General features: G+C 41.2%; 1 protein-coding gene across 1 annotated transcript; it reads right to left on the minus strand.

Moving 5' to 3' along the window:
- Positions 1–6,245: 6,245 nt before the first annotated feature.
- Positions 6,246–24,367, minus strand: fam204a (family with sequence similarity 204 member A). Its single transcript, XM_031876366.1, has 7 exons — positions 24,020–24,367; positions 23,617–23,704; positions 23,338–23,368; positions 22,667–22,769; positions 20,988–21,077; positions 9,659–9,768; positions 6,246–9,390 (listed from the first exon to the last, which is right to left on the minus strand). Exons 1-7 carry the CDS (start codon positions 24,242–24,244, stop codon positions 9,339–9,341), a joined length of 699 nt encoding a protein of 232 aa, XP_031732226.1. The 5' UTR covers positions 24,245–24,367; the 3' UTR covers positions 6,246–9,338.
- Between the last annotated feature and the right edge of the window lie 2,088 nt (positions 24,368–26,455).

A 26,455-nucleotide genomic window follows, 5' to 3' on the forward strand; every position in this document is an offset into this window, starting at 1 on the left:
AAGCACATCTTTCCTTCGGCAAAGCCAGACTGGATACTCAGAGTCACTGGTCTGACAGTCTGGAGTAAATATTTCACCACCGTTTCATTCTAATATGGGTTGTTACGATGTGGCTGATGTGGCCCCTGCATGCTGATCTTTTAATGCCATCCTCCCATCCATCCTTAAAACACCTGCTCCTGTACAGACACACGGTTCACATCTTCATTCCTACACCTTCACATATCCCTGCCGACCTTTAGTGGGTAAGAATCATGCTATTTTATCTTTTAATTTAGCCAATAGAAATGTTCTTATTTAGGCTAAACATCCCTTGATGGGAAAGGAGAAAGCCCACACAGACCAGACAAGAAGGCAAAGTTCAAGAAGTTCAAAAGAGGAGAAAGATTCAGTCGACATGGACACACATATGGACCAGTGATGTAATTAGATGATGTGGCAAAACGTGCAGCGCCAAAACAGAGGTCACTGACGTGAGAAAACAGCTGCACACGAACCTGCAAAACATCTGTAATAGCAATAAAACTGTCCGGTGTGGAGCGTGTGGGGGAAGTGTGGAGGGGAATGACCTCTGGGAGATTTAGCAGTTTAAGAAGAGCACTCCAGGGAAAAACAAAAAGGAAGAAAAAGACTGAATGCACGGTGCAAAGCTGGGGCTAAACACGACGGCTATGTTTACATGCATGGGCTCACTGAGTGAACTTTCAATTAAGGTTTGTTTGAATTATGCTATTTACAACCAACTGGCAAAAACAGGAAAAGCCTCTGTGCTGCCGTTTCAAATGAGGCTTTTGCTTGTAGCATCAGCAGCAGTAACTATGTCTCACTTCAAAATGCACATCAGATACTTTCTGCTGATATTTGGGCCACTTATCCGATATCAGAATGCTAACAGATCTGCGACCACAAAGCTAAACAAGAGCAATAACTATTGTCACATTTGACACGTCAAGAAAGTGCTGACGTGTGTTTTGAGGTCAACACAACATGTTTAATATCTGGTTTTAAGCACCAAGCAAGATCCTGAGGACACTATCACAACCCAGATGTGACAGTTACTGTACATCCGGGTTTGCAATGGCATCCCTTTGCATCGTGGTTCTGCTCTTACATGCTTTCTACTACAAGCAACCTTTAAAAAGCACCGAACCTTCAACGTTACGGCACCTGAACCAAAATACTACTAAAAGGCTTTCAAGTCTTTGCTTAAAACATTTTATTTGGGGGTCGACTCGTTATCTAAGATGAAAAACGTATCGAAAACAACGAGCAAAATGGCCCGTAAAATGTGTTTTGAAACCATTTTGCTCGCAGTCTGTTTTCTTATTTCGCGAGCTTGAATAAAGAGGTAGCTTCTCGAGCAATCTCGGCCTTGTTTGTTTAAGGTAATTACTACTTGTCCTCCCATCCTGCCGGCCCAGATGATGCATGAAAATTACCATTCCCCTACTTCAATCAAAGCTGGAAAAAGAAAAGGGAGAAAGGGGGAACAGAGGCGAGCAGATGGGAGGGGGAGGCGGTGGGAGAGGAACTCTGAGAGACACGCAGAGCTCCCTCCCCGCATGACAAGAAAGGGCACTGTCTCTGATTAATTAGCTGGAGTTGGTAATCAGTTTAATAAGACTGAAGTTGATGGTGAGAGGTCCCCTTTGGCGGAGGCACGCTAAGCTCAGCACTCTGTTCAGGGCCCTCGCTTTCTTCCACCAAGTAAACACGCAGTGTCTATTTACATAAACAGTTGTTTCTTTTTTGTGGGGGGCTATTTTTCCTTCCAAACTGCCTCAAAGCCTTAACACCAGCGCTTAAGTCGCTCCCAACAATGGCAGCGGGAATTGCAGACAAATTCATGAATTTTTCAACATATGAGAACTAATTAAATTGAGGCCTTTTTGAAATGAATATAGTGCGAGGTACTCACCAGCGCTACGCACACAAAGAGGGTATAATTCAGCGATTGAATTGTGGCGTGATAGCATTCAGCCTTTTACCATGGTGAGCTATACAGATGGCCGGGGTCCTTTTTTTCCCCATTCTTTTCTTTCTTAATGGCAAATCTCATTATGGCAGTTATCACTGTATGGAGAACAAGACGGGAACGGCGGGCCACAAAGCCACGCGGTGCAGCAATTTGGTACCTGTCTGACGCGGGACATGATACTCACAGTTCGGTCGGATCGTGATGGGAATTTAAAATGTGTGACTTTGTTTAGATGATTATTGTTACAGCACATACAACATACTTACCCTGTTTCATCATTAATGTGATGGACCAAATAGATGTTATGACCTCTTAACGGAATAGTTTGGCATTCATGTGAAATACACTTATTTGCCTTCTTGCCAAGAGTTGCACCTCTCTCATGTCTGTCCATTAAATATGAGGCTGGAGCACGGAGACAGTTAGCTTAGCTTGGAATTACAACTGACTCCGGTCAAAGGTTAAAAGAATCCACCTTCCCAGCACCACTAAAACTCACTAATCAATAGTGACTTCCCAGAGTCTTTGAGAAATTGCAGGGAATCAGAAATAGTCACATAAACCACTTTAAAGCCACAACTCATCAGTTTTAGTTTTCTTTTTGTACGGATTAAACGAAGGAGATATAACGTGTTAATTAATGAGCAGTAGTCTTTGGCTAAACACCATCCAAACCCACGGAACTTTATTTTAATGGGAATTCCAAAGTTTCCAAAGACACCACATTTGTCACAGTGTAGAGATCATGGATGGAATAGTGCTCCCATAAAAAAAACATGAATTATGGGTTTGAATACTACACTTCATCATACTGTCACAGAGTACAAATATTTTTTATGTTTATGTTTTGTCTTGTTAAGAATACTGGCATTATTCTATACACTCTTACGAATCTTAGAAGACTTAAACCAACAGTTTCTCGTCGGAAAATGCATGAAAAATGAGGAGCAACCTCATCGTTAAGATATCATAAGAACTGTTGTATGAGGATACGTTGAATAGTGCATTTGTTGGGGACTATTTTCAGCGGCGGACTAATACACATTGGAGCACTAGTGAGTGTTTTCCGGCAGCAGCACTGTGTATGTGAAATTGAGTCAAAATAAACTACAGTGTGTGTGTTTGTGGCGTCGAAGGAACATCCGGTGCAAAAGCGTCTCATTGATGTGTTTTTAAGCTCGATGGCACAGAGGAATGAGCTACATCCGTGTTTGGATCAACTCATTGTTGGTTTTGGCCTTTTCATGGGATTTATTAACGGCAAGAAAAGTATTGAATATCACCAGACTTATCATTTAGTTTGGGTGAAATTTTAGGGAAAAAAACAGTGTTGAAGTGGTTGAGATGAATCATGTGTGTCACCAGCACAGCGCCTGTTTGAATCCGTGTTTTAACTCCATCTGTTAACTGAACCCCGCTCAGATGTAAACCTGTGCCTTCTTTCCAGTTTGACATTTCTAGCCCATCAAACTCAGACAAATAAAAGGATCGGCAGCTTGATAGTCTTCTCTTCGACTATCTATTTTCTTTCAGGTTCTTTGCAACTCATTCTTTTGACCACTGTTACATTTAAGACCGTTTTCTTCAGATGAATTAGTCATAAGAAGCTTCTCACATGTCAAAATCCCTATAAAAGTATAATTTAGCTTTCTACATTGTTCACTCTGCTACATATAAATCTAATAAGTCACGACTGAGACTAGTCCTGGAATTAAAAAAACAAAACAAAAAGTTGTTGCCGTCATGGCCGAGCAGCTTCTATCTAAAGTGAACTCTGAGGACCGAGCCAGAGATAAGGGCGCACCACATCGCCTCGTGGCGTTAATGATCGTCCGCCGTTACAACACAAAGACAGTCAAGTAGCAGATAGAGCACCGAAATAATTTAATAATTTAAGCAGCTAAGTGGTCCATTGTCATTCAAATGACAAATTATGCTTGGCAGAGGTTTTAGAGTCACTTTGACAAAGCGTTGCTATTGTTTGTGTCGAGACAAGGTTTTAAGGAGTCGGAATAGAGGGAATTACTTGGGAGAGTTTGGAGTTTCTTGGGGTTTGGACACAAATTGAGTCCCAGCTCAGCGGACCTGCCCTGACTGTCAGACGACCATCCTACATGGCGACATTGGGGCCGTGTGTGAATGAAGATTTGGAGTCAACCTGGAGGCTTAGATCAGTGTTAAAGCTTTCGGAAGATGTTCAGGTGAAACTCTTACAACTTAAACACAATAAATGAAGAAAAAAGTTGGTTTCCTCGCCAATATTTAATGTTGCAAAGGTTCTTAACCCTGAGATGCACAAGTGCGGCAAAAATGACGCATGCATGGATGCACGTATGCATTTTCGAAGGCAACTTAGAGGAACCTTTCATTCGTATCAGTTATTTCTATCAGGTATACGAGGTGCTTACTGTGAACTACCTCAGCTGCTTTGATACATATTGGTAAGTAATACGCAGTAAATAAGTATTATCTGTATATTTTCATAAATTGCTGTCTCTAGATATATCATTGTTTCATACATTATAACTATCTACTGTTACTATTAGCCTACTTTAAATCACATAACTGTACAGAGGTTGTTTCACATGTAGCTTCCTAGCTAACGCTGCATTCAAGACAATAGGAATTTGAAGCATTCCGACCTCCTACTAGAACAAGTAGGATTGAGCGTGAGTCAAAGTTGGAGTGTTTTCAAACAACAATGGAAGCATTGTAGATGGTAAACAATCAGCTTAAAGCAAACTTTAAGTATATTTGCCTGTGTTTGATTCAAATGATTCATACTATCATGTAGTAAAAACTCTTCAAAATATGTTGTTATAGGTCGAGGTAAACAATCTCTGAAAGTCATCTTCTCTGCGCAAAAGATGCTGAAAGCTGTCTGGAAAGCAGTATAAGTATAATTGTCATGTTTTTCTTTCGTGTCCTACTTTGCATGATGCTGCCTTAGTCCTCGCAGCTTTTCATCCCGTTCAGTTGTTTGTGTTTTTCTTTCTCCTGGTCTAATTTTATATGTTGTGTGTTTTGTTTGTCGTTTTAATGGACAATTTAACATCCAGCACAGGGGCAACAGTTTAAAAATGTGAGTTCCTGAGAATAAATGAATAAATTAACAGGTAAATAAAAAAATTAAATAAACATTGCAAAGCAATTCATGATCATTAGGTTCAAACGGCCTCTGCATCGAAGGATTAATTCAATGTCCTTGTTGCAGCACAGCTTCAGTATTAATCGATCGATAACAAGTCTGGAGCGGCTTCTTCCCCCTCTCTAATCAAGCCCGTGTTTGTAATGACCTGCTCCACAGTAGGCGAGTGTTCTTCATAGGAACTCCGCAATAAATTACCACACAAGCCAGACTCACCGAGGTCTTTCCTGGGACAAATCAAGGTAATGTTAATTACACCCATTCAATTCATTTGCTCAGCGTAAATCCCCCCCGGCTGCTGGAGACCACGCTGGGTCCATTCTTTAAGATACAAAGGGATCTCAGGTCCATGTGTGTGGAAATAAAACCAGATCAGTGCAGGTTCTATCGGCGTGTTTATCCACTATAACAGAAAGGGGAGGTCTTAAATGAAGACTGGACATCTCAATACAGCCCCATATGTTGCTCACCTATTCTCTCCTCTCTCTTCAGGTACTTGTCACCGCTTAAGATGCCATTACCTCAGTTGGGACCGTTAAATGCTTCCATAAAGAAAAAATGAAATATTCATTAACGCGGTTAATAATTCATTCAGATAAAATGCAGTATGTGGTTTGCAGAGGGAAGATGAATGCATAACGGGTGCACCCTCAGCATATTTGTGCTCGGGAATGTTTTTATTTCGCGATAGCAAAAGAAGAAAAATTAATTGAAAGTTAATTTTCATTTTTTTTTTTGTTCTATAAGTTATGCTAAATGATAAAATAGATGCTTTCCCAGCAGTTTCAAACTAAGAAACAATTAAGAGGGTTGTGTGAGTGACCCGCATGCTACAGTATGGCTTTTAATTACGCAGGGTGTGCATTTGAACATTACATTTATTACATTGTAAATGTTAGCTTGACCTAATTCCCACAGCTGGGGGAAACTGTGTGAAGCACTTTGTACTTTGCTGCCTGAAAAATTGGAACCATAACCTCTGCTTATCATGTGACAAAAGCCTGCAGAAACAAAACCGCACATTCATAATTTCATGACAAGTTTTTGCCATTAGTGCAAATATCCAGTCGCTGTTCCAGATGTGACATGAAACGCCCCCCGACCCCCCCCCCCCCCCCATCCAGAAACAGCAGCGAGTGCGTGCACGTTGCTTCAGTTAACACCGGAGTGGTAAAGTGTTCCCACACCGCCGCACTGCAGTGTAAACACCGCTCATCCAAACACTGTCAAACTAATTTCCTCACACCACAGAGCTTCATTTTGGCTTTCAGATGAATCACTCCTTCCTCTAATTATCAATTGTGACACCCATAATCACTGGGAGACTGTCGCGCTGACTAAATGGCATATCTTTTGTGTTATAATTCTGTGCATCTTGACAAACATGACCCATTAAACAACCCTGTGGCCTTTTTTGAAGAGCAACGATTACACTAATTAAAATGGCGAAACATCTGAGGGGGCTGCAGACGTGCCAGAATTAAACAGGTCATTAAATCAGCCGAGGAATATGTCAACATCCACACTGCCTGTCGCTCATGCGATGCGTTGGTTTGAGAGGAATTCAAATATACCTTGTGTACTGAGATGGGCTCGTGACTTACACGACATCACATATGGAAAGTGACATTTCTACGGTGGCCTAGAGATGCAAAACACAACAACATTGACAAGAACACTTCAAACACGACATATTTTTTGCAATGATGTTGGTAATGAAACATTTAATGATGTGGTTGAGTATGTTAAAAAAAAACTAAATAGTTTTCGAAAATGTGTTTTCGTAAATGTTCCGTTTGTCTAAATAATTTGTCAGTGTTTTCTGTGAAACGTGTTCATTGTTTTTTTTAAGAAGTTGAATCTAATGCGGTTGTGTTTTGCCCCTCAGAGCCACCGTACACTAGTTTCCCGATGGGAACAAGCGGAAAAGATCCTCCATGAAAAGTACGTTCCCTTGAAAATCGACGGTACCCTTATGAAGGTAAAACATTTTATAAATGAAATAAGGATTGAAACCTTTATTAACATGTGGAAAATGTAACGATGGCAAGTGTAACAAGTAGTAGTTATGGGATAAAACACACCATAGCAGCTATTATGTTATAATAAAAACACCACAAAGCAACACTGCCACGTCTGATGTACACGCTCCGTTAGGTGTGTTTTCAGCGTTGCTCGTCTTTATCAGCTGCATCTCGGAGATGGAGTTAATCCTCTTCTAGCCGGCGATAGCAGCAAGTGATAGTGCCGATGTTGCGTTACCACCAACATATGTTCCCTTTCATACAACAACAGCTTTCCAACCATTTAATGGGATTGTTGTTGTTTTTTTTACACTCTCTTCCCCCCTTACACCACACAACAAACATTTTTCCTAGAAGTGGCTTCGACATGTGCCCAAGGAGTGTGTCTCTGCGTTTCACAACAAATCAGCCCAGGTCAGGGGGCTAAGATGGGCCTCCAGGAACAGACTCACCACGACGATGAGGGGAAAGTGGATTTTCCAGCTTAAAAGCAGAATCATCTCTGCTCAGGGCACCGTCCTGTGTTCCGAGAGATTAATAAAGTGAGATGCTATTGATACGATGCGGCGCTCAACCATGTTTGCCGACAACTAGTAGCTTTAAAAAAAAAAAAGAAAAATAATGGCTACATGGCTTCTACATCTCAGATGCTTTTTGTTCTTTCATTGAGATGATGAATGTAACACTGAAGAAAACCTTCTTGAAAAGTTCTTAAGTTGTCGAATGTGCAATACACACCTGTGAAGAAGAAAGAAGAAACGGACTCATAAACCCCAAAGCTCCAGAAGGCTCTGAAATTCGACTACTTTCTGTCCCGTTAATGAAGCATCTCTGATGTTCCCTCACTCCTCAGTCAAGATATATTTTTCATAGCAGTCATCAAAGTGAAGAAATCCCACGTTGTCCTTTGATGTGCTTAACGCAGTTTTAACTGGCGTCTCATTACAGAGATAATTAATAGTTTAATTAGCACCAATTCTCAGCCGCTCAGACACACAGTCATGTGAGTCGCTTTGGATGTGAAATGATGGAAAAGATGGCTTTTGTTTTTGTTTTTTAGATTTCAGCATTTGTTTTGCGAGCTCTTGTCATATCTAGCTTTGTTCAGCTCAGTTCATTGTGTCATGAATTGCCCACAAACTTTTATTTCTGATGTTTAGTTCATTGTTTCAGCCTACACAGCAAAGCTACGCTGCTCCTCACCAGGGGACAAAATGCCCAAAATGTGCAATGCAAACAACTTAGGTGGGATTAATTTTAATTCTCATTACCTTGAAGCAGAGCAATCATTTTCTATGGTTGTGGGGGAAAAAACACACAAAAAAAACATAGAAGCAGGCATTATGAATAAAAGTAATTATCATGCTCGTGCATGTTTTGCATGCTGTTTGCCATTAACACTTCCTGGAATCTGGATGAAGCGCGAGCGGCTGCGGAGGCAACCGCTGCAAGATCGGAAAAGATCAAAGTGACGGCGAGAGGAATCGAGGAGTTTACAGATGCTGAAGAGCTCATCGCTCAATGAGCAGCGAGTGTAGGCTCGGGGATGTTGTTCGGGCTGAGAAACAATAGCTCGTCTCCCAACATGGGTGAGGGCCAACAGCAAAGCCTCTGTTTCATGTCTCGCCCCCCCCCTCCCTCTCTCCCCGCCCAAAACGTTCACTCAACTTCCAGTTTACAACTGCTCACACACTGTTTACAGCAGCCAAATTTCATTTTCTTCTCCCAAATCCTATCGCACATTATCCTGTACATTGCATTAGGGCCCTAATCTTTCCTTTCTCTCCCTCGGAAGAAGAAAAGGAGCGCCTTCATGATTAACCCACTTTACAGCAATAAATAAACGCATCATCCAGTAATGTACACCAGATTTAATTTTGGGGGGGGGGGGGCAGAACACTCAAATCACTGAAATGTAATGAAAAATAACACAATGCAGACACCAATGGGTGCCTTAGAAATTAATTTGAATGCTCCATAATTTTCTCTCTCTCTCTTGTACCCTCTGGATTGGTTTTTCCTCAGTCAACTGCGTGACTTACCCCCCCCCACACTCAAGTCTTCAAAATATACAAAGAGAATAAAAAGAAACGGGATCAGTTCACCATTAAAAAAACAAAAAAAAAACACTGCTTTTATCAAATTAACTTAAAAAACAAAGCTGAACAGCAGTCGTTCTCCGTGTTTGTCACATGAAGCCCATGTTGCTTTTGGTTTCCCATCGCCTCTTAGCCTCAAACCTGCAATGCAAAAAAAAAAAAAACATTGAGTGACTGAACCCTTTATGAATACATTTCAGCTGTCAACTTCAATCTCTGCGTGAGTAATCGTTCAAAGTCCAGCTAATGCCGGTTTCAGTTGCTGTATCCTACCTGTGCTTGAGCCCAGAGTGCCAAACGTGGCAGACGTGATGGCAAACACAAACACGAGGACAGAGAGAGAGTGAGAGAGAGGGAGAGAGAGAGTGAGAGAGAGAGAGACACACACAGAGAGAGAGAGACGTCCTACCCCCAGGGTATTTGGTCCTTCCTTTTCTGTGCTGCCCTCAAAGCTTCCTCTTCCTGTTTGTGTCGCACGAAGTCACGGCAATCAGCGGCTTGAGCGATTTTCACGGCCAGCTATTTAGAGGCAGACAGAGGAGAGGCCCGTTAGAGAATGGGAATCAGTCTTTGGCGAGAAGAAGCTTTCTGACTGATGTGACAGGGCGGCTTGTCGTCAGCGTCTCTGCCTCCTCCGCACCGAGCTCCACAACACAGGAACACAGGAAGGCTGTCCTGCTAACCCTGGAACTGAACACGCTCTACATTAGGACGGCTGATAAGGGTTTAACATACAGTACGTCACACCAAGTAACTCTTGCATAAGAGGAACATATGCACATCACGTATACTAACACCGATGCATTAAACATGAAGCAACATGTGAAAATATACATAAAACGTAGAACAGGTGAACAGTAATATCGGGGAATTGTACGTGTGTAATGAGCATATAATGCCATATATAATTATTGTATACATGTTTGGCTTTGTTTTCACTGTCTCCTGAACAACTCGGAAGTTCAGTTTGATAACTGTTTACTCTTCAAATGCAAAATTACGACAAGTAGTTCCTCTCCAAGACACGCTTAAACCCCCCCCCCCCCACACACACACACACACACACACACTCACACACACACACAGAGTGTTGATAACTGATTAATCATTTACGTCATTAGTTCAAGAAAAAAAAGGCCAAAGTAGCATCTTCTCAAATATCAATATCTGCTGGTTTTCTTAACTAAACTTCTTAAATAAATTCCGGACAGCTGGTCAGTAAAAACAAGCAATCTGAAGGCTATCTTCAGACTATTTTAGAGACCAAACGGTAAATTAAGGAAAAATAATTGGCAGATTAATCAATAATGAAAACAACCAGTAGTTGAGATTTAGATTTCTGAAGTACTTCCTGTATTTTTCTTTAGAAACAAGCCGTTTATAATCTGTCTTGCGCAATAGTCAATGAAAACTAAACGTGAAGAGAAGCAGCATAATGTGTGAAGTGTTCCATAGCTCCATAAATTACAGGAGCACCCTTTTATTTAAATTATTCAGATCTATTTTGCCTTTTGTTTGAGGTGTTTTAAGAGGAAGTCCTATTTTAAAGCTCCTGGCTTACAGTCTCTCTCTCACACATTCTTTCTATTTGATTACTTCTTCTTTTCTTTTTTTCTTGTTTAATGTGCAAATGAAATAAAGGAATGAATAAATAAGCAATGTGAAACAAGGTTCAGCATTTTACCATTTCCCCCCCCCCCCCTCAAAAACCATGCAATGGCATTTTCTTACCCTCATGGCCACCAGTGTAAGAGAGACTTGTATTTGTGTTTGGAGTACTGCAGGCAGTCCCGGAAATCAGAAGTGAAGAGAGAATGACCGTGACTGCAAGAGGCAAACATTCAAATCCCGTGGAGGACGTATGTATTGTGAAGCAGAATAATCCCAATAACCCCAGTCACACAGAAGCACGGAAACAAAGGGAGACAGCCTGCCTCCTCTGTCACTCCTGAGATAGGTTTATTACTCAAGCAAAGGCAAACTTTGATAAACAACTTGGAACAATTTCACCCAACCTTTGGGTAATTCTCTGTAATATTCAGAGTACAATCAGGGGGGTGGGGGTGGGGGGGTCTTAAGATAATGAAGAAATGTGCCACCACTGCGCCACTCGAGAAAAGAAAGAAAAAGAAAGAAAGAAAAAAAAGAAAGACCTGCTGGAAAAAAAAAATGTTTCAATTATAATTAAGTGGGATAAACTTTATTAGAAAGACTGAAACTAAAATATCTCCTAATGCATGCTGGGATTAAGCAGGTCAGAGCGAGCAGGCAGGAAAAATTAAACTCTAAAGGCTTTTTATCACCATATTTCAGGAACCAAGGGTGTAAAATGTTCTAATTTGGGATACATTAAAAGCCATAAAGGTCTTTCAAAAAGATTAATGGTACTTTGCTCGGATTTAAGATAAGGGCTTCGGCTGGCTGCAAGTACTGGGCTCCGGCTGGGCCCTCAAGGCATTCATCTATACAGTCACTGGAAGATTTGTGAAAGCGTCTGCATAACCTGAAGCGTACATACTATGACAGCTCTCCAGTTCTTTGCCATTTTATAGGTTTTAAATTCCTCAAATCATGTTTCCCCCTCTTAAAGAGAGTTATAGCGGGTTGATGGCTCTTACATTTTTGCTGGAGATTTGCGAGCAGATAAAACCACACCAGGGTTTTTTTCCCCCCCTGCTCCTTGATGGGAGTGCTTTAGGTGCTAAATGCTTCCGAGTGTCTGCGATGCACGCGGAGATTATAGGCCAGACGTTTATTAAATTGTTGACAAATCTGAGAGCAGCTCTCTCTCTCTCTCTCTCTCTCTCTCTCTCTCTCTCGCTCTCTCTCTCTCTGCTGGGAAATAAAACCCCTACTTTAGCTCATTCTGGGAGCAAATCAAATGAAGCTGCATGATGCTAAATGGTTCCATTTGGAGATTTACAGCCAGAGCCGTTTCTTTTTTCCAACACCGGGATTACCCACATTAACCTGCTCTCCTGTGGGGTTGCATTTGAAATGCAAAAGGTCTGGAAAACACGCCTTCCTAAACATTCCGAAAGCTAAATTAAAACCCACGTCCGTGCCCCTCATTTCCCCCCTTTTTTAAATTCACAACATAGCGTTTACTATATTTAAAGCATTAAAGGTCTTTGCCTTTTTTTTTTCTTTTTTTTTATCAGTTTCGTCTCCAGTCCCTGATTGTCTTTACTGGGGCTCAACATTAATGTCAACCAAGTTACCTAGGCGACAGAACAGATCAAAGAGACAAAAAAAAAAAAACCCTCAAATGTCTGATTAATCAAGCCTGCAAACAGCTTATTTCTTTTAGCCTGCATGCAAGTATGAAAATGAGATTCCGAGAGCAGTACATTGTGCAGATTTGTTCATTCTTATCTGAACAAAGCCAGCGGCAGCTTATTTCATGGATCACTGGCACTGTCAGCGCTGTGGCGCCGAGCAGGTGACGGCTCCTCTTTCTGTGGCGAGAACAAAATTAGCAAAAAGTCGGCACAAATTAGCCTCTCATATTTTCAGTAATATGACATTATTTTTCATTTACTTTTTTTTTGATCCACTTTTCTGGATTTTTTTTTCATCCGTCCCCCCGTCCCCCGCCTCCCCTTCGCGTGCATCTTAGTGCCAAATCCTTTCACATCAGAGGCTGGGGGGAGAAATAAGAATGAAAGCACAAAGCAGGAGACGGGAAACCTCATGCGTTCTTTGTTTACGTGGCTCCTAAAAAAAGGAAATTCTTCCCACTCCACCACGTGTTAATATACAATTAGGTGTCCATCACAGCCGTGTTGCTGTGCCTTGTGTGTGTCTCTCTCTCTCTCTCTCTCTCTCGTGTGGCCTGGGCACAGCCCCGTTAAAAACAAGGTTTATTCAGAGGATTAATACTCTGACCTTTGGAAGATTTGAGGGCAAAGAAAAAAATCACGGTGCACAAAGCTGGCACTGCGGCAGCAGCAGCTTAGGGCCACGAGGAGGGTTAAGTCAATAGTACCGTTTTCTGTTCATTCATGTTTGGGTCGTCATGGAGATTCAAGTGGAGACCCAAACATGGAGCCTTAATACCAAAAAAAAAAAACTCTGCATTGCTGCTGTATAAGCCATACACAAGATAAAGCAAGTCTATCTTAATGACAGTTTCACACTCTGTTGTCATGTGCATGTCTGTTCCGTTGCGTCATTTCGGAGGTGTTTGACAAAGAAAAGGAGCATTAGGAAGTCTTTATGAGCAGCACGGGCTCCACAGAAACACTGTGGCAATTAAACAGCAAGTGAGGAAAGACAATAGCTGAATGAAAGAGGGGAAAAATACATCTCCGTGTGGATAAAGTGTTAAAGCTCCTATTAACAATATGAAATAAATGATGGCTTTAAGGAAGAAATGGCCTTAAACCCATTCATAAATTTCCTATCCAGGAAGCCTCTTCCAATTAAAACGTGTGAGAGGTGGATTAACAAGGGCTATATGGCTTTGCCTCGCTAAATCACCTCCCCGAGCTGCTCTGCTGCATTTGACGTGTAAACGATTAATGACCAGCCTAATTCCCTTATCACACTACCTTAATGCCTAAATAATGTGGCCTTAGTCAACTTTGGAAAAGCAGGGCTGTATAAGAAAGGAATGAATATCAGATTAGGCAGCTTGTGTGTTATTTCAGCGTAATTTGTTAGAACTGAGGCAGAGGGGGGGGGGGGAATGGGTTTCTGGCTGCAAAGCTCCGGCGTCGCAGTGACATCGGGAAGGTCGAGAGATCGAGGGGTCAATCAATACCACCCGTATCGCATTAAAGAGGAAGGGACGCAAAGCTTCATTCAGCCAGTTCATTTCGACACAAGGGAAGTGATAGACTGGAGGAAACGCAGAGAATACAAATGGAGCCCTTTCAGGTCTCGTGTGAGACAATAGATGTGATTATTGCTCGGTGTGAACACGCAGACCTCGTGGGCTCAACAGAAAAACGGAATCTATTCATGGATTACCAAAAATGTTGCTCAGCCAAGTCGTGGAGGAAACGTTAAGATTCTTTACTGAAGTCAAAGTAAAACCACGCTGGAGAAGTACTGAAACTCAAATGTATGTATTGCCACTAATGATTGGGCTCATTACTGATTGGTCCATTAACTCTTAAATTACTCGATTCATTGTTTGGTCCCAAAATGTCAATAAATAGTGAGAAATGTCCGTTAGAAGTCCCCAGAGTGACATCTTTAAATAGCTTGTTTTAACCAACAGTCCAAACATGTTAGTCTGTCATTTCAGAAACAGGAAAGGAACTGTTTTTGCGGTAAAAATGAATTAAAGGACTCATCCCTTATCAAAATAGTTCCTTTTTCTGTCGACCGACTAAATCGATTAATCGACTTATTGTTTCAGCTCACATTTACTACACTACTAGTTTAATATATAATAATGCCTCATATTTCATCGGCTCATCGTAGGTGTTTCATGGGAAATCTTAATATGTAAACTAACAAGAGCTGTATATAAATGTAGTGGAGTAAAAACTACATTTGTCTTTCAATTATGAAACAATCAACAAATTTGAAATGCGGCTGCTACTAAGTATGGCGAGTATCAGTTAGTGTGCCCTGAGTGTACGCGATGAAAGTACTTCAAATGTGTAGTTAAGTAGTAGTAGTCAGTAGTGTACTTAGTTATATCCACTGGTCAGTTGACTCATCGATGACTCAACTAATCGCTGCAGCTCTGCTCGCGAGCTTAATGGTCACGTGTATTTCTCTGAAGCACTGCTTCAATAACACCGTTGAACAATGTGTAATGTGAAAGCATTAACAATAGTCCAAACACGACAGCATGCACCTCCATGTTGCTTCATGTAATCCTGCCTCCACTTTGACAAACAGAATTACATGGCAAGCAAGAAGAAAGCCACTCCAGGGAAGGCACAGTGAAACAGCCATGTCTACAGTTTCTTCCTCTATTAGTAATCTGATGCTAGATACACATGACATGACATCTTTAGGGAGAAGACAAAAAAAAAAGAAGAAATCTCTAAAAGTTCGCCCGCTTTGTGCACATTCCATTATCTCGCCTCTTCTGAGTAGGGTAGGCTTATTAGCAAGCTTTGAACTCACACTTACAATAATATGCCATCAACAGTTTTATAAGCTAATTAGAAAAAACAGTTTAATTAATGAGTGACTGGCAATAAAATGGCAATCATGAAAAAAGAAACCGAGGGTGCTAAGCTTCCACTACCACCAATTAAGGCCTAATTACAAACAAATTATATATGTGTTTTGCTGTGGGCTTTAATTTGAAGAAAGAAAAAAAAAATGGCTTTAATTAAAAGAGAAAACATGCTAATTAATTAAACAGCACACAAATCTACATTGAAAAGTATGCTTTGTCTATCAAGTAATTAATGAAATACAATAATCCAAATGAGATTCCCAGGCATTTGATAAAAGCTTAGTACCCGTTTCAAAATCCATCGCAAAATTAATGGGCGAAAATTTAATGCGAGTCATCCAGAGATACAATAAAAGTTCATTCAGTGATAAATTGCTTATGCTGAAGGAAGAATGAACAAAGAGGAGAGTTTCCCTAAACTCTCTGTGATGTGGCCCGGGGGGGGGGTCAGCCTCCTACTCCTCCGATGTGGGGCGGGGGGAGAGCCACAATCTGATAAAGCCCACTTTCCACAAAAGCGCTGCTCATTAATTTTTTTTTTTGATTACAAACACGGGGGCATGGCGGGGAAGAAGGTGGCGGGGAGAAGAAAAAGAAAGGTGCTAAATAATGTGAATATCATGAAACGCTCTTAGTTCAGCTCTTTGTTTCCACTAAGCCACCGTGTCTCCTCCGACAAAATGCCGCGACACCTTTGTTTCACAGCATTTAAGCGAAGGCTTTCCAAAGGGTAGATTTCAAGGACAGTGGGGCTTTTCCTTTCAGCTGCCGCTCCTATTGAAATACGAGCCGGGGCCGTAATGAAGGGATATTATAACCAGTTCAAACGCTGCAGACACACCGTAAATGCCTCTAGTTAATACATATTCGTCACGCTAAGTATTGTTTGTTAAGTGATCTAACAATTAGGAGGGAGCCCTTTTCAAACAGTTTAGGCTGAACGGGTTAATCTCGGTTTAAACCGGGTTAGAGACAAGTCCACCAGCCAAAGGCCATCCAGAGTACAGGAAGCCCCTGGTCCAAAATGAGGCTAGATTAGGGGTTGTTGAGCCAGACGGTCTCAGGCAATCAGCCGACAAGCCAGCTCAACACGGGCTCAAAGAACAGTAATACTATGCACAACTCAACACGAGTGCGGTGCGATTTTATACTGTAACGCACCATTTATTCACTACTTATTTCTGGGGGAAATGTCAGAAACAACCGGATAAGAGACAAAACAGCAAAGTGTTCGTCCTCTCCTCTCTGACGGAGCAACATCAGGTTTCTCAGAGATGATCGTTTAAATTGTCAAGACCACAAAGTCATGTGAGAGGTTGCTGTGCTGAAGCAATATAATCTTAAACAGGTTTCCCTGAGAAAGTTGACATTAGTCTCATGACATTAATATAGTGTTTCAATGACAACTTCACAGAGCATGTAAACGCATCCAGAGCCACATGCTGCAAAGTGGCGCTTTGTCTATGTTACCTTTATTGGCCTTTATTGTGCGTTCTTTTACCTCAATAGTGAACGCATCACTACCACAGTAGAAGCTCAGGGAACCTGAACTGGACGACAGCCAGAGATTGCTTATTGGATGGGAATGTAGCCAGTGAGTCAAGGATCTATGAATACAATTATTTACAGCTACTCTGTTTATTACGTCTGAGCTCTTTTTCACTGTATAGACTGAAAATAAAAAATTGCCGTTTGGAACGTATAGGGTTCTTTGTTTGTGGTGTCATTTTGCAGGAGAAGCCAGCAGCCATGCAAACTACTTTTTATTTTCCATATTCTTCAGCTCGTGGAAGTAATGAAATGGACCCGACACCCCCCATTGTTAGAGACTGAGAGAGTTTCTGTTTTGAAGTGGTAATGCCGCTCTAATGGCTGTGATGAGTGCTATGGGGGAAACTGTAAACTCTAACATGCCGTGACAGTCTTTTGTGGTGAAATATGCCCACTTACTTATATATAAAGTACAGCTCCTGACTATTTCAAAAGACCTCAGTGGTTCTGTGGTTTTAAAAAGAAAACAGGGTGAGGGAGAAACTATTTGTTGTCAGGATGATGTTGTATGAAATACTACGATGAGAAGGTTAATTAGTGTGACAAAGAAAGAACTGTACGGTAGAAGTTATGTTGAGTTAGGGACAGCTCAATGAAGACACCGATACAACTTCTCTCTGCATGACATCATCATATGATCATATATGTTTAGCACACAATTTTACTGGCAATAACGATCCAGTTTCAGAATATCGTCTGGTTCTGATGGACCTTCGAATGACTTTTTAATACAGTAAATGATTTAATTTGATGCATTACACGTGTGGCCACTAGGTGTGATAACCTGGTAGTTTGTTGGTTTAAATCATACATAAGGAATCTTATTCAGTATGTAGATATGACACCTTATACAAACTAGGACTGGTTTTAAGATATGTACTTGTGTCTTTTGTGTACGTATTCTCCTATAGGTCACAGTACTACACTTGAAGCCCCACTGTGCTTTGCAGTACTGACGAGTTATCGGCTCTTTGCACCGACTCATTTAGCAGGAAGAGCTGCAAAATCAATCTGTCTAATATGAGCTGCTGGATGCTATCAAGCCTCCCGACAGGCTCCGAGCCGTTCGCACCATATGCGTCAGTCACTCCGTGTTATGCTCATTACTGCATTAATTAGCCCAGATGCAACTTGCAGCAGTGCAAAAATAATGTGCAGCAATCAAAGGATGGAGACGCAGTCTTGTTAATTTGAGGACTTGCACCGTTTACTCTACTGAACTATAGGACTACTTTAGAGGCGAGAAGTTTTTTGACATTATTTTGTGTCTTCTACGGCTTGTGAAAGGAAATCCAAACGTGTTGAGCAGGATCAGCAGACATCTTTATGAGAACAGACACCCTATCTGCACAGTTTAAAGGAATACATTAGGGAGCTTTGTCTAAGCAATGTAGACATAAATAATATTCCGTTACCTAAAAGGGGATGTGATTTCTTCGCGCCGTCTTCGGGGGCGTTAATACTTTCACTTAGAAGCGGAGCGTGTCTCCGTGAATTCATCTAAAACAAAGACTCACAGCCTCTGGAAATATTTTTAAAAACTGTAATGAGAATAAAAATCCCCAACCTGCAATATCCGAGCAGCGCGTCTCAGAAGTTTGACAGATGAAAGAACACATATCTCACAATTTGTAAGGAGCCTTCAAAACAGGGTTTTTTTTTTACCAAATTGTTTTAATGTTCAGATTAAAAAGAAGAAAGTGGAGCAAATGGAAATCATTAATTGATTTGAGGGAGCCAAAAGCAGCAGAAACAAACAATTTGTGTCGTATAAAAGGGGGGATTCTGACAGCAAGCTCTCTATCTTCCTTCCATTTCCCTTTGCTTTGAGGAGATAAGTGGGAACGCGTTAGATTGAGGATGAAAATACACTGAAACATTGTCATCCAGCATGTACCAGCGTTTTGCGAACAAAACAATGCCTAGAGGGACAAACAGGCCTCTTTAGTTCTTCACAGCTGTCGGAATGCTTTTGCATTTTTTGCGAAGACAACCTGTTCCTATTCTTGCGGTGAAAAGCCTGCCACAATCATGTCTCGGTGTTATGACCGTAAACAAATTAAACATCTAAGCCTTTCCGTACCAAATGAGCCACTCAATTATAACCTTGAAATTGATTCTGGCCACAGCGGGGATTATTGATCCTCTAAATGTTTGTCAGAGTGCGCCTGTCAGAAGTGAACAGGAGTGCGGTAAACAAACATTGGTCTTAATGCTATCTGCACTACAGGCTGCAGCGTTTAAGATATTATATAATCCTGTTTCAAACTGATTCAGAAGCCTTCAAACTTTTTTCTCTCTCTCCACACTCCCCTTATATCCAGCAAAGGCTTTCTTTGTATTCAAAAGCGAGAACGATAAAGAACTTTTACGTCTTTTTTGGGGATTTTCAAAACGGTAAATTGACTCGACTCTCGTGAAATGAAGTTATCGCTGCTAAACAAGGCTGCCAGACCGCTGTCACGCTCCCATCACGGTTCTGGCAAGACGCGAGTCAGGTGCCAGGGAGGCGAGAACCTCGGCTCAGGCTAAAAACCAATCCACGGCGCTCTAAGAGGCTTTCTCAAAGTACAGCGCAGGTGCCACTCACAAGAGCTTTCGTCTAACTTCCCCATATTTGACCACTCTGCCAGCAGTTAAGATGGGAATATAAGGGCTCTGATGGTGCACGCTAATGTCCATTACACACCGGAGATACCGGGGCCACGCATGTAATGCCAATTCAATGAACAGTACAACTGCTTTTCTTTTTTCAGTTTCTAAACACAGATCCCTGTTGGAGCCTACTTATTCATTCAAGAGGGTGAGGCTTAAACGATTTACTGACTGAATATCATCTTTTTGGGGGACACATCTAGTCTGAAGGTCAGATAATGTTTTCTACTGTGTTTTTGATTTGTTATGGGATAGTTTAAGTGAAAGATGCTGTTTTTTGGGCGTCCCTGCATCACTGCAAAAGACATAAACCGTGGTTCTCTGATAAAAAGTCAAAAGGTACAAGCCTTTGGACACAAAAACACGAGGAGAGAAGTTGAATATGACTCCTAAGGTGAATATCGGTGAGAAACATCTAATCACAGCGCTTAGAAATGATGTTATGTGGCTGGGAGCAGTTGCCTGGCAACAAACAGGAAGTTACTGGTCACCACTAAGATATGGTCGTAACCTTCTGTAACACGGCAAATTGTTGTGTTTTGCACAAAAGCTTTAGAGGAGCTGTTAGGCAGATTTTGTTACCTTCCTACAGAGCTGAACTTGCTTTTTCCCCCGCTGTTTCCAGTTTTTATGCTAAGCTAAGCTCCCATCACGGCTGCTGGCGCTCGCTTCATATTTAGTGTACAGACATGATAGTGGTACTGATTTTTGTCATTATATCGGAGCCTCCTGAGTTTCTATGTTGAGATATTTCCTGAACCATTAGCCCCGCCTTCTTTGCAACTCTATTGCAATCCAACAACGAAACCTGAACCCAGAGTGTTACACGTGTTTGTGTTGCTATTATTACAAAAATAAAATAAAAGGCTTATGGGATGCTGTGAGCAACATGCATCATGAAACAAAGAAGTTCAACTTTGACAGCAACTCCCCCGGTGGAGAAGTAACACCGCAGCTGTGTGTCTTTTTAGCCACAATTACATGTGTGTTGGGCTACATTTTATGCTAAATTAGTTTCAAACCACTTGATCCTTGATGCCTGCCAAGGCGGTTAGTTACAAAACTTCAGGCACTGCATTTAGGGACATGTACACTTCAAAGGTATGAAACTCTTACCTGGAGAATGCTTTAACAGTTGGCTTGAAAGCAATGTACCCTTCATTAAAAAGCAGAGCCAAAAGTCCTTTAGACACTGCAGCACTTCAAAACTAAGGGGAGGGCTTTCCATTAACTCAATGGAAAAGGGCTGCAGGACTGAATGGTGGGTGTCTGCGTGTGTGTTTTTTGTTCCTCTATGTCTTTGCAGCAGAAATGGCCACGGATCCATTAGCCCGATTTGTCACAGCGGGAGCACCCCCAAAGATCTCTTATCAGCACAACGTACCTCTCGAGTGGCGAGTCTGTCGCTCATCTCCTCCGCCTTTGCAATGTCCCCTTCAGCTATGGCCGCCTCTATGCTCGTTTCTAGGCCGGACTGCAAGTAGAAGGGGGGGGAGAATTCAGTTTTTTTTTCTCTTTTTGAAATAGGGGTAGAGAGAAGAAAAAAAAAAAAAATCAAAGAGTAACTTCAAAAGTCCCCAGGGCCTTATTTTTAATATGATTGCCATTACTACAAATATGTAGATTTCCCTTCACAAATGAAAACCTTTCTGATTGGATATTAGTGGGGAAATCTTAGAAATTCTACAGGAGATTACCAAACATAAATGTGACTCTTTAATTACACATTTCCATTACAGGCCTAAGCAGAAGGGGGGTGCAGAGAGGCCCCCGGTTACTGATGGCGAGGCAGTTCTGCTGTGATGAGCCTATCTGCAGGAAGCCGAGCACCAGATTTCTTCTGCCTCCCAAATTTCATCATGCTAAATGAAAAAAAAGAAAAATACACCGGAAAGAGGCTGTAATTATGAATGTGTCCCCTCTGATGTATTGTTTGAGGACCTTAGCTCAACTGTTAAAAGTACGAGGACGATGCTATCAGGCTTAAAAACGCAGAATTAGTAGAACATTTTTCTCCGTGACTCTAGTTGCTTGATTTTACTTTATATAGTTTATTATTCTGCACATAAACTGAAGCCGACACTGACTTATCGTCTATTGTATCGCGCGACACACAACTCTAGCTGTGAGACCACCATCCTTTATTCCCTGAAACATGTTTTAAGGTCACTGAAGAAATACTGCGAGATGAATTAATGACATCTGGCTGCTGTGACAGCTTTTTCCTCAAATGACTGTGAAAGAAAGAAATAATATGATATATTAATTACAAGGAACTGCATTTGAGGGATGAAGGAGCCCCCTCATTATGTTGATGTGACAAGTTCTGTTTCATTCAGCTTGTTAATCATTTCTTTTTATCCTTTCATATTCAAAAGGAGGCTAAAATCAGCAAAAACTCAATTTTATGCTGCTCTTAGATAAATTAAGCACAAAATACTCCAAAATAATCATTAAAAGGATTTCAAATTGAAATGAGAACAGTACCCATTCACTGGGTCAGCTATAATGTTCATCAAGCTTGCAAATATATATATTTTTTTGCTTCATTGGCAATTTGCAAGCCTTCGCATAAAGCGTTCATTCAGCTTAAAAGTGCAGAAATGTATCCGAATGAAAGAAAGTAAGTTATAATTTCTTTCAATTATGAATTCCACAGCAGTGGCACAGGCCCGTTTATTATCTAACAATTAATTTAAGTGTTCTAGCCGCAGTCGCAGGTGCTCTAACCCTCCCCCTTCTTTGTCAAGCTAAATGTAGATTTTCATTAGGTCTCGCGCAGAAGAAAAAAACCTACACTTCACTTTAATCTCAGGCACACGTGAAAGGAGATTCTCCCTAATCTTATCACTAAATGTAGCCAAACATAATCCGTAATATTCATCTCAGTGTCAGGTTGAGAGAGCGCAAGGATTCTTCTAATCCATGTGTCATATCGTGTAAAACAATGAGGGGAGATACAGTGGAACGGGAACACAAAGGACGGGAAGGTGTTGCTAACAGCTACGACTGACACAGTATTAAACCTCGGCAGATAAGTTGGGAGGCAGCCGTCTTTGTTACCTGCGGAGGAGGTTTGGAACATGCGGGGGGATGAAATCGATCGTTTACACCAAAGTGCTGCTTGAGATCATCCCAGTGCTTCTCCCGCTCCTCCTGACGCTCTCTGCCGACAGAGAGAGAATGTGAGTTAATGTTCGTTACATGCAGCCCAACTGGACTCTTATTTCTATCGCTATATATGCCGGTATCAGAATCCATATGTCTATCACGCAGCATGGTAACACCATCAGTGCTGGTGAAAGGTATCATTCTGGCACATTCTGCCTCATTACACTTCCCTCAACACAATACAGCTGTGATGCTACAAATGGTTGATGATCCAAACTTACTGACAAATAGATGATTAAGCTAATTATTTAACTATAAATGATCTCTGTTTCTTGCATGTTTACAACAAATCCCACACACTGCCATTTTCTAAAGCATACAATAGCTTTTTAGCTGTCAATTAGCTATGAACATCAGCTTGCAGAAAACGTACTTGTTTGTGTTTCAGCTATCATGTCTGCTTTTTTATCTTTGTTCATTAAGTTGCCATTTCCTGGTTGTGCCGTTTGACATGTGAGATTCACAAGCTTTTCATTCTGGCAGTCCACAGTTGCGTGTGAGGAATTACCTGAATCTTTTGTTGTATAAATGAATTTCACTGGTTGGACATAATAATGTGGTACCTTGTCTCTGTGGGTTCCTCCCTCTCTGTTCCTGTTGATTGACACAAGAGACACAGTTACAGGTTTGTAGGGTGCAGATAAACAATCATCGTTACAGAAGTCTTCAAGTACAACAGGTCAGCCAGTGAGGTGCTCTGTTACATACAGCATTAGGAGGGTGGCCTAAAGTGCTAATATGGGTGAGAGTTATTATTCTATTATTTTTCTCCCCTTTTGTCATAAAGACTGATTCGACTCATAGTATCAAGCATTACATTTGCATTATATTATCACTGACACCTTTCTTATGTCGTCTTCTTTTTTTTCTTCGTCTGGGGTCTTTTATTGTCTTCATCTCGTCATTCTTCTTCCGTAGATCCTGGAATTTCTTTAACACACACACACTGACTGAATTCACAAACTCAGGCCACCACAACCTTAGATCTGCCTCTGCTGTGCACATATTGTTATGATACACACATACTGTATATAGTCCAACAGAGTGACAAAAAACTTTTATTTACATTTTGATAGCTCAAGAAGGAATGAGGATTTAACAGAATTTGTAAATGTATTGTTATTGTAAACGTGTTTTCTTTAAAGAATTAGCCCAACAACAACAACAACACAGGTACTCTACAGCTAGCTTGTACTTCACAGAATGAATGCTAATCTTAGCTCACTACATAGCAGATCCACATACTTGCCACATTTCCTGGGATATACCAGGCATACTGCTGGAATCACTGGCGGTGTGAGTCGACTGTGCCTCCACCGCCGATGCTGTTGTGTTTTCCCCGGCAGAGATCAACTTTTCTGCAGAGCCCTCACACTTGTCTCCCTCCCTCTTCTCCTCAACAGCATCCTCCTCGTCATCTGGACTGAGGTCGTCTTCGGTTAAGCCTTTGGGCAAGAGTCCGTTGTACATTCCGAGTCAGTAGATTACGGTCAGATTATACGTTAATGTACCGTTTGGATGGACTAAAAACGGTCAGAAATGGGTCAATTATGGATTTTGACAGCGGCTGCTGGAGCAGGCTCTCATTTCCGGGTAAACACTGTGACGTTTGTGATAAGAAAGCACCGATTGGCTGAAAACGTTCGGAACGTTCTGCACATGATCGAATCGGAACTGTGCTTGTAAATGGTGGGCAGCAGAGCACGAGGGCTAGACTAAAGCTCTCATTGGCTGTTTTTTTAAGCACCGTGGTTAACAGTTCTGGTTTAATTTTTAGTTTTAGCGGAGTTTTATGGTGCAAAGTGTTCAGTTATCGTGACATTTACAGCTCATAATAGACGCGTGCACACACGTGAGGCGTTCTAGCCGTCTGAGAGAGTCTTTGCAGTGAAGTAAAGTCAAGAGCAAGCTGTTGTGGAGCATTTCTAATTGAGGTGAGCCAGGCTTCTGACAGGTCCGTGAATTACCAGGAATCATTCAAATGTTCACCTATATTTGTGTCATGTTCTCGGCGAGATAAGCCGCCTTCTATGACCAGTGGTTCGCAATTTGCTCAAAGCGCTCTGGGCATTACATTATTATTAGAATGATTAGCATGCAAATCTTGTATAGCCCCTGGCACTGGCACTGGCACATCTACCCTTAAATTGCTCTTTCACACTCATTCACATTAGGCTTTCTTTTGGTTGCATCTTATTGCAGAGCCAATAATCTACATAAATTACAGCCTGTATTTTGTGTGCCATATGAATGTATAATAAAGAGTGAGACCTATAGCACCAATGTATGTATATATATATATATATATTTTTTTTTTTTTTAAAAAAAGGTCAACAGCCAGGCCCAGGCAGGCTGGACGCTGAGTGGAGAAGAAGTTTCTGGAAGAAGTATGTCAGGTGAACCAGTGTTGTGTAGGACTCACTGCAGTAGGATTTTGGTGCCAATGCCAAAAACAAACCTTTTTCTTATTCTTTTAAATTACTATTCTTTGAATTTATCATAAGAGGCCAAACGTCTCGAATGTTAAGCATCTAACAGAGACTTTGTCTCTATATAAGTCAAAAATAGGATTTAAAGCAGATAGGACTGAAACAACTGGCCAGTTACACCTTTAATACACAACATGAATTGACAACTAAATGGATCAATGAGTCATCATTTAATTCAATTTATCAAGACAAACGTTCCTCCAGCTTTTCAAATGTGAGTATTTGCTGCTTTCTTCTGAAACAAATAAACTCAAATTCATTTTAAATTGAATCCCTTCTGGTGTTGGACTGTTGGTCGGGCGACATATTTGAAGACACCATTATGGGCGTATGTCACTATTTCTTTTACATTTTAAAAGACAAGGCGATTAATCGAAAAGATAATCGACGGCTTGATCGATAATGAATGAATGTAACATCTGCCTCTTGGGACTGCAGATGAAAAATAGCCTCTTGGCTAACTCTTACAGCAATGTTTTTATTAATGTGCACTGTCCCTTATCAAATAAACCAGTAAAATAAATGAAAATAATATAAAGTTGCAGCCCTAAAATCAGAACAATACAACAAATGGAAAAAGACATTCGATGCCAGATTTTTGACACTCAATGCCACGGACACGTTTTTGTTGCAAATAAAACAAAGTATTGAGGTTTTGACACCCAGATGTCAAAATGTTAAAAACACATCCCTGGAAGACCTTGCACTCTCCTTGACCTCCCTGCACCCTGAAGAAGAGAGAGATTTAAAATGCGGCGCCTATTAAACTGGCATGATGAGGCTTACGCTATTTATTGAACGTCATCTGGAACATGTGAAATCTCGATCTCATCCCCTAAAATGCGGAAGCACTAACTGGTATCACTCACTCAGCATTATTGTGACTTTCATTACTGGTGTGACAAGTTGATGAGCACGGCGGCGTCTGAAGGTAAATGAGAGTCACAAAGCCCTGTTAATACCAAACAAATGTTGGCATTACAGGTCTGAATCATTTCCTTATTGATTACGAGACTTTGTGTTCTATTTCACACTTGAATTAATGTCTCTCAGCTCTCCCGCCATCCGTCTCTCTCTCTCTCTCTCTCTCTCCCTCTCTCTCTCTCTCTCTCTCTCTCTCTCTCTCTCTCTCTCTCTCTCTCTCCCTCTCTCTCTCTCTCTCTCTCTCTCTCTCTCTCTCTCTCTCTCTCTC

This window comes from Anarrhichthys ocellatus, unplaced genomic scaffold (assembly GCF_004355925.1).
Source record: "Anarrhichthys ocellatus isolate YVR2014 unplaced genomic scaffold, GSC_Weel_1.0 scaffold3, whole genome shotgun sequence".
NCBI classification, from domain to species: Eukaryota; Metazoa; Chordata; class Actinopteri; order Perciformes; family Anarhichadidae; genus Anarrhichthys; species Anarrhichthys ocellatus.

Bases quoted from the DNA above. Each gene is read 5' to 3' on its own strand.
- fam204a (XM_031876366.1), bottom strand. From the start codon at position 24,244: ATGTACAACGGACTCTTGCCCAAAGGCTTAACCGAAGACGACCTCAGT. The intron at 23,705-24,019 runs GTATGTGGATCT...TGTGTGTTAAAG, and splicing joins TATCCCAGGAAATGTGGCAA to AAATTCCAGGATCTACGGAA. The intron at 9,769-20,987 runs GTACGTTGTGCT...GCCTCTAAATAG, and splicing joins ACAGACTCGCCACTCGAGAG to CTGGCCGTGAAAATCGCTCA.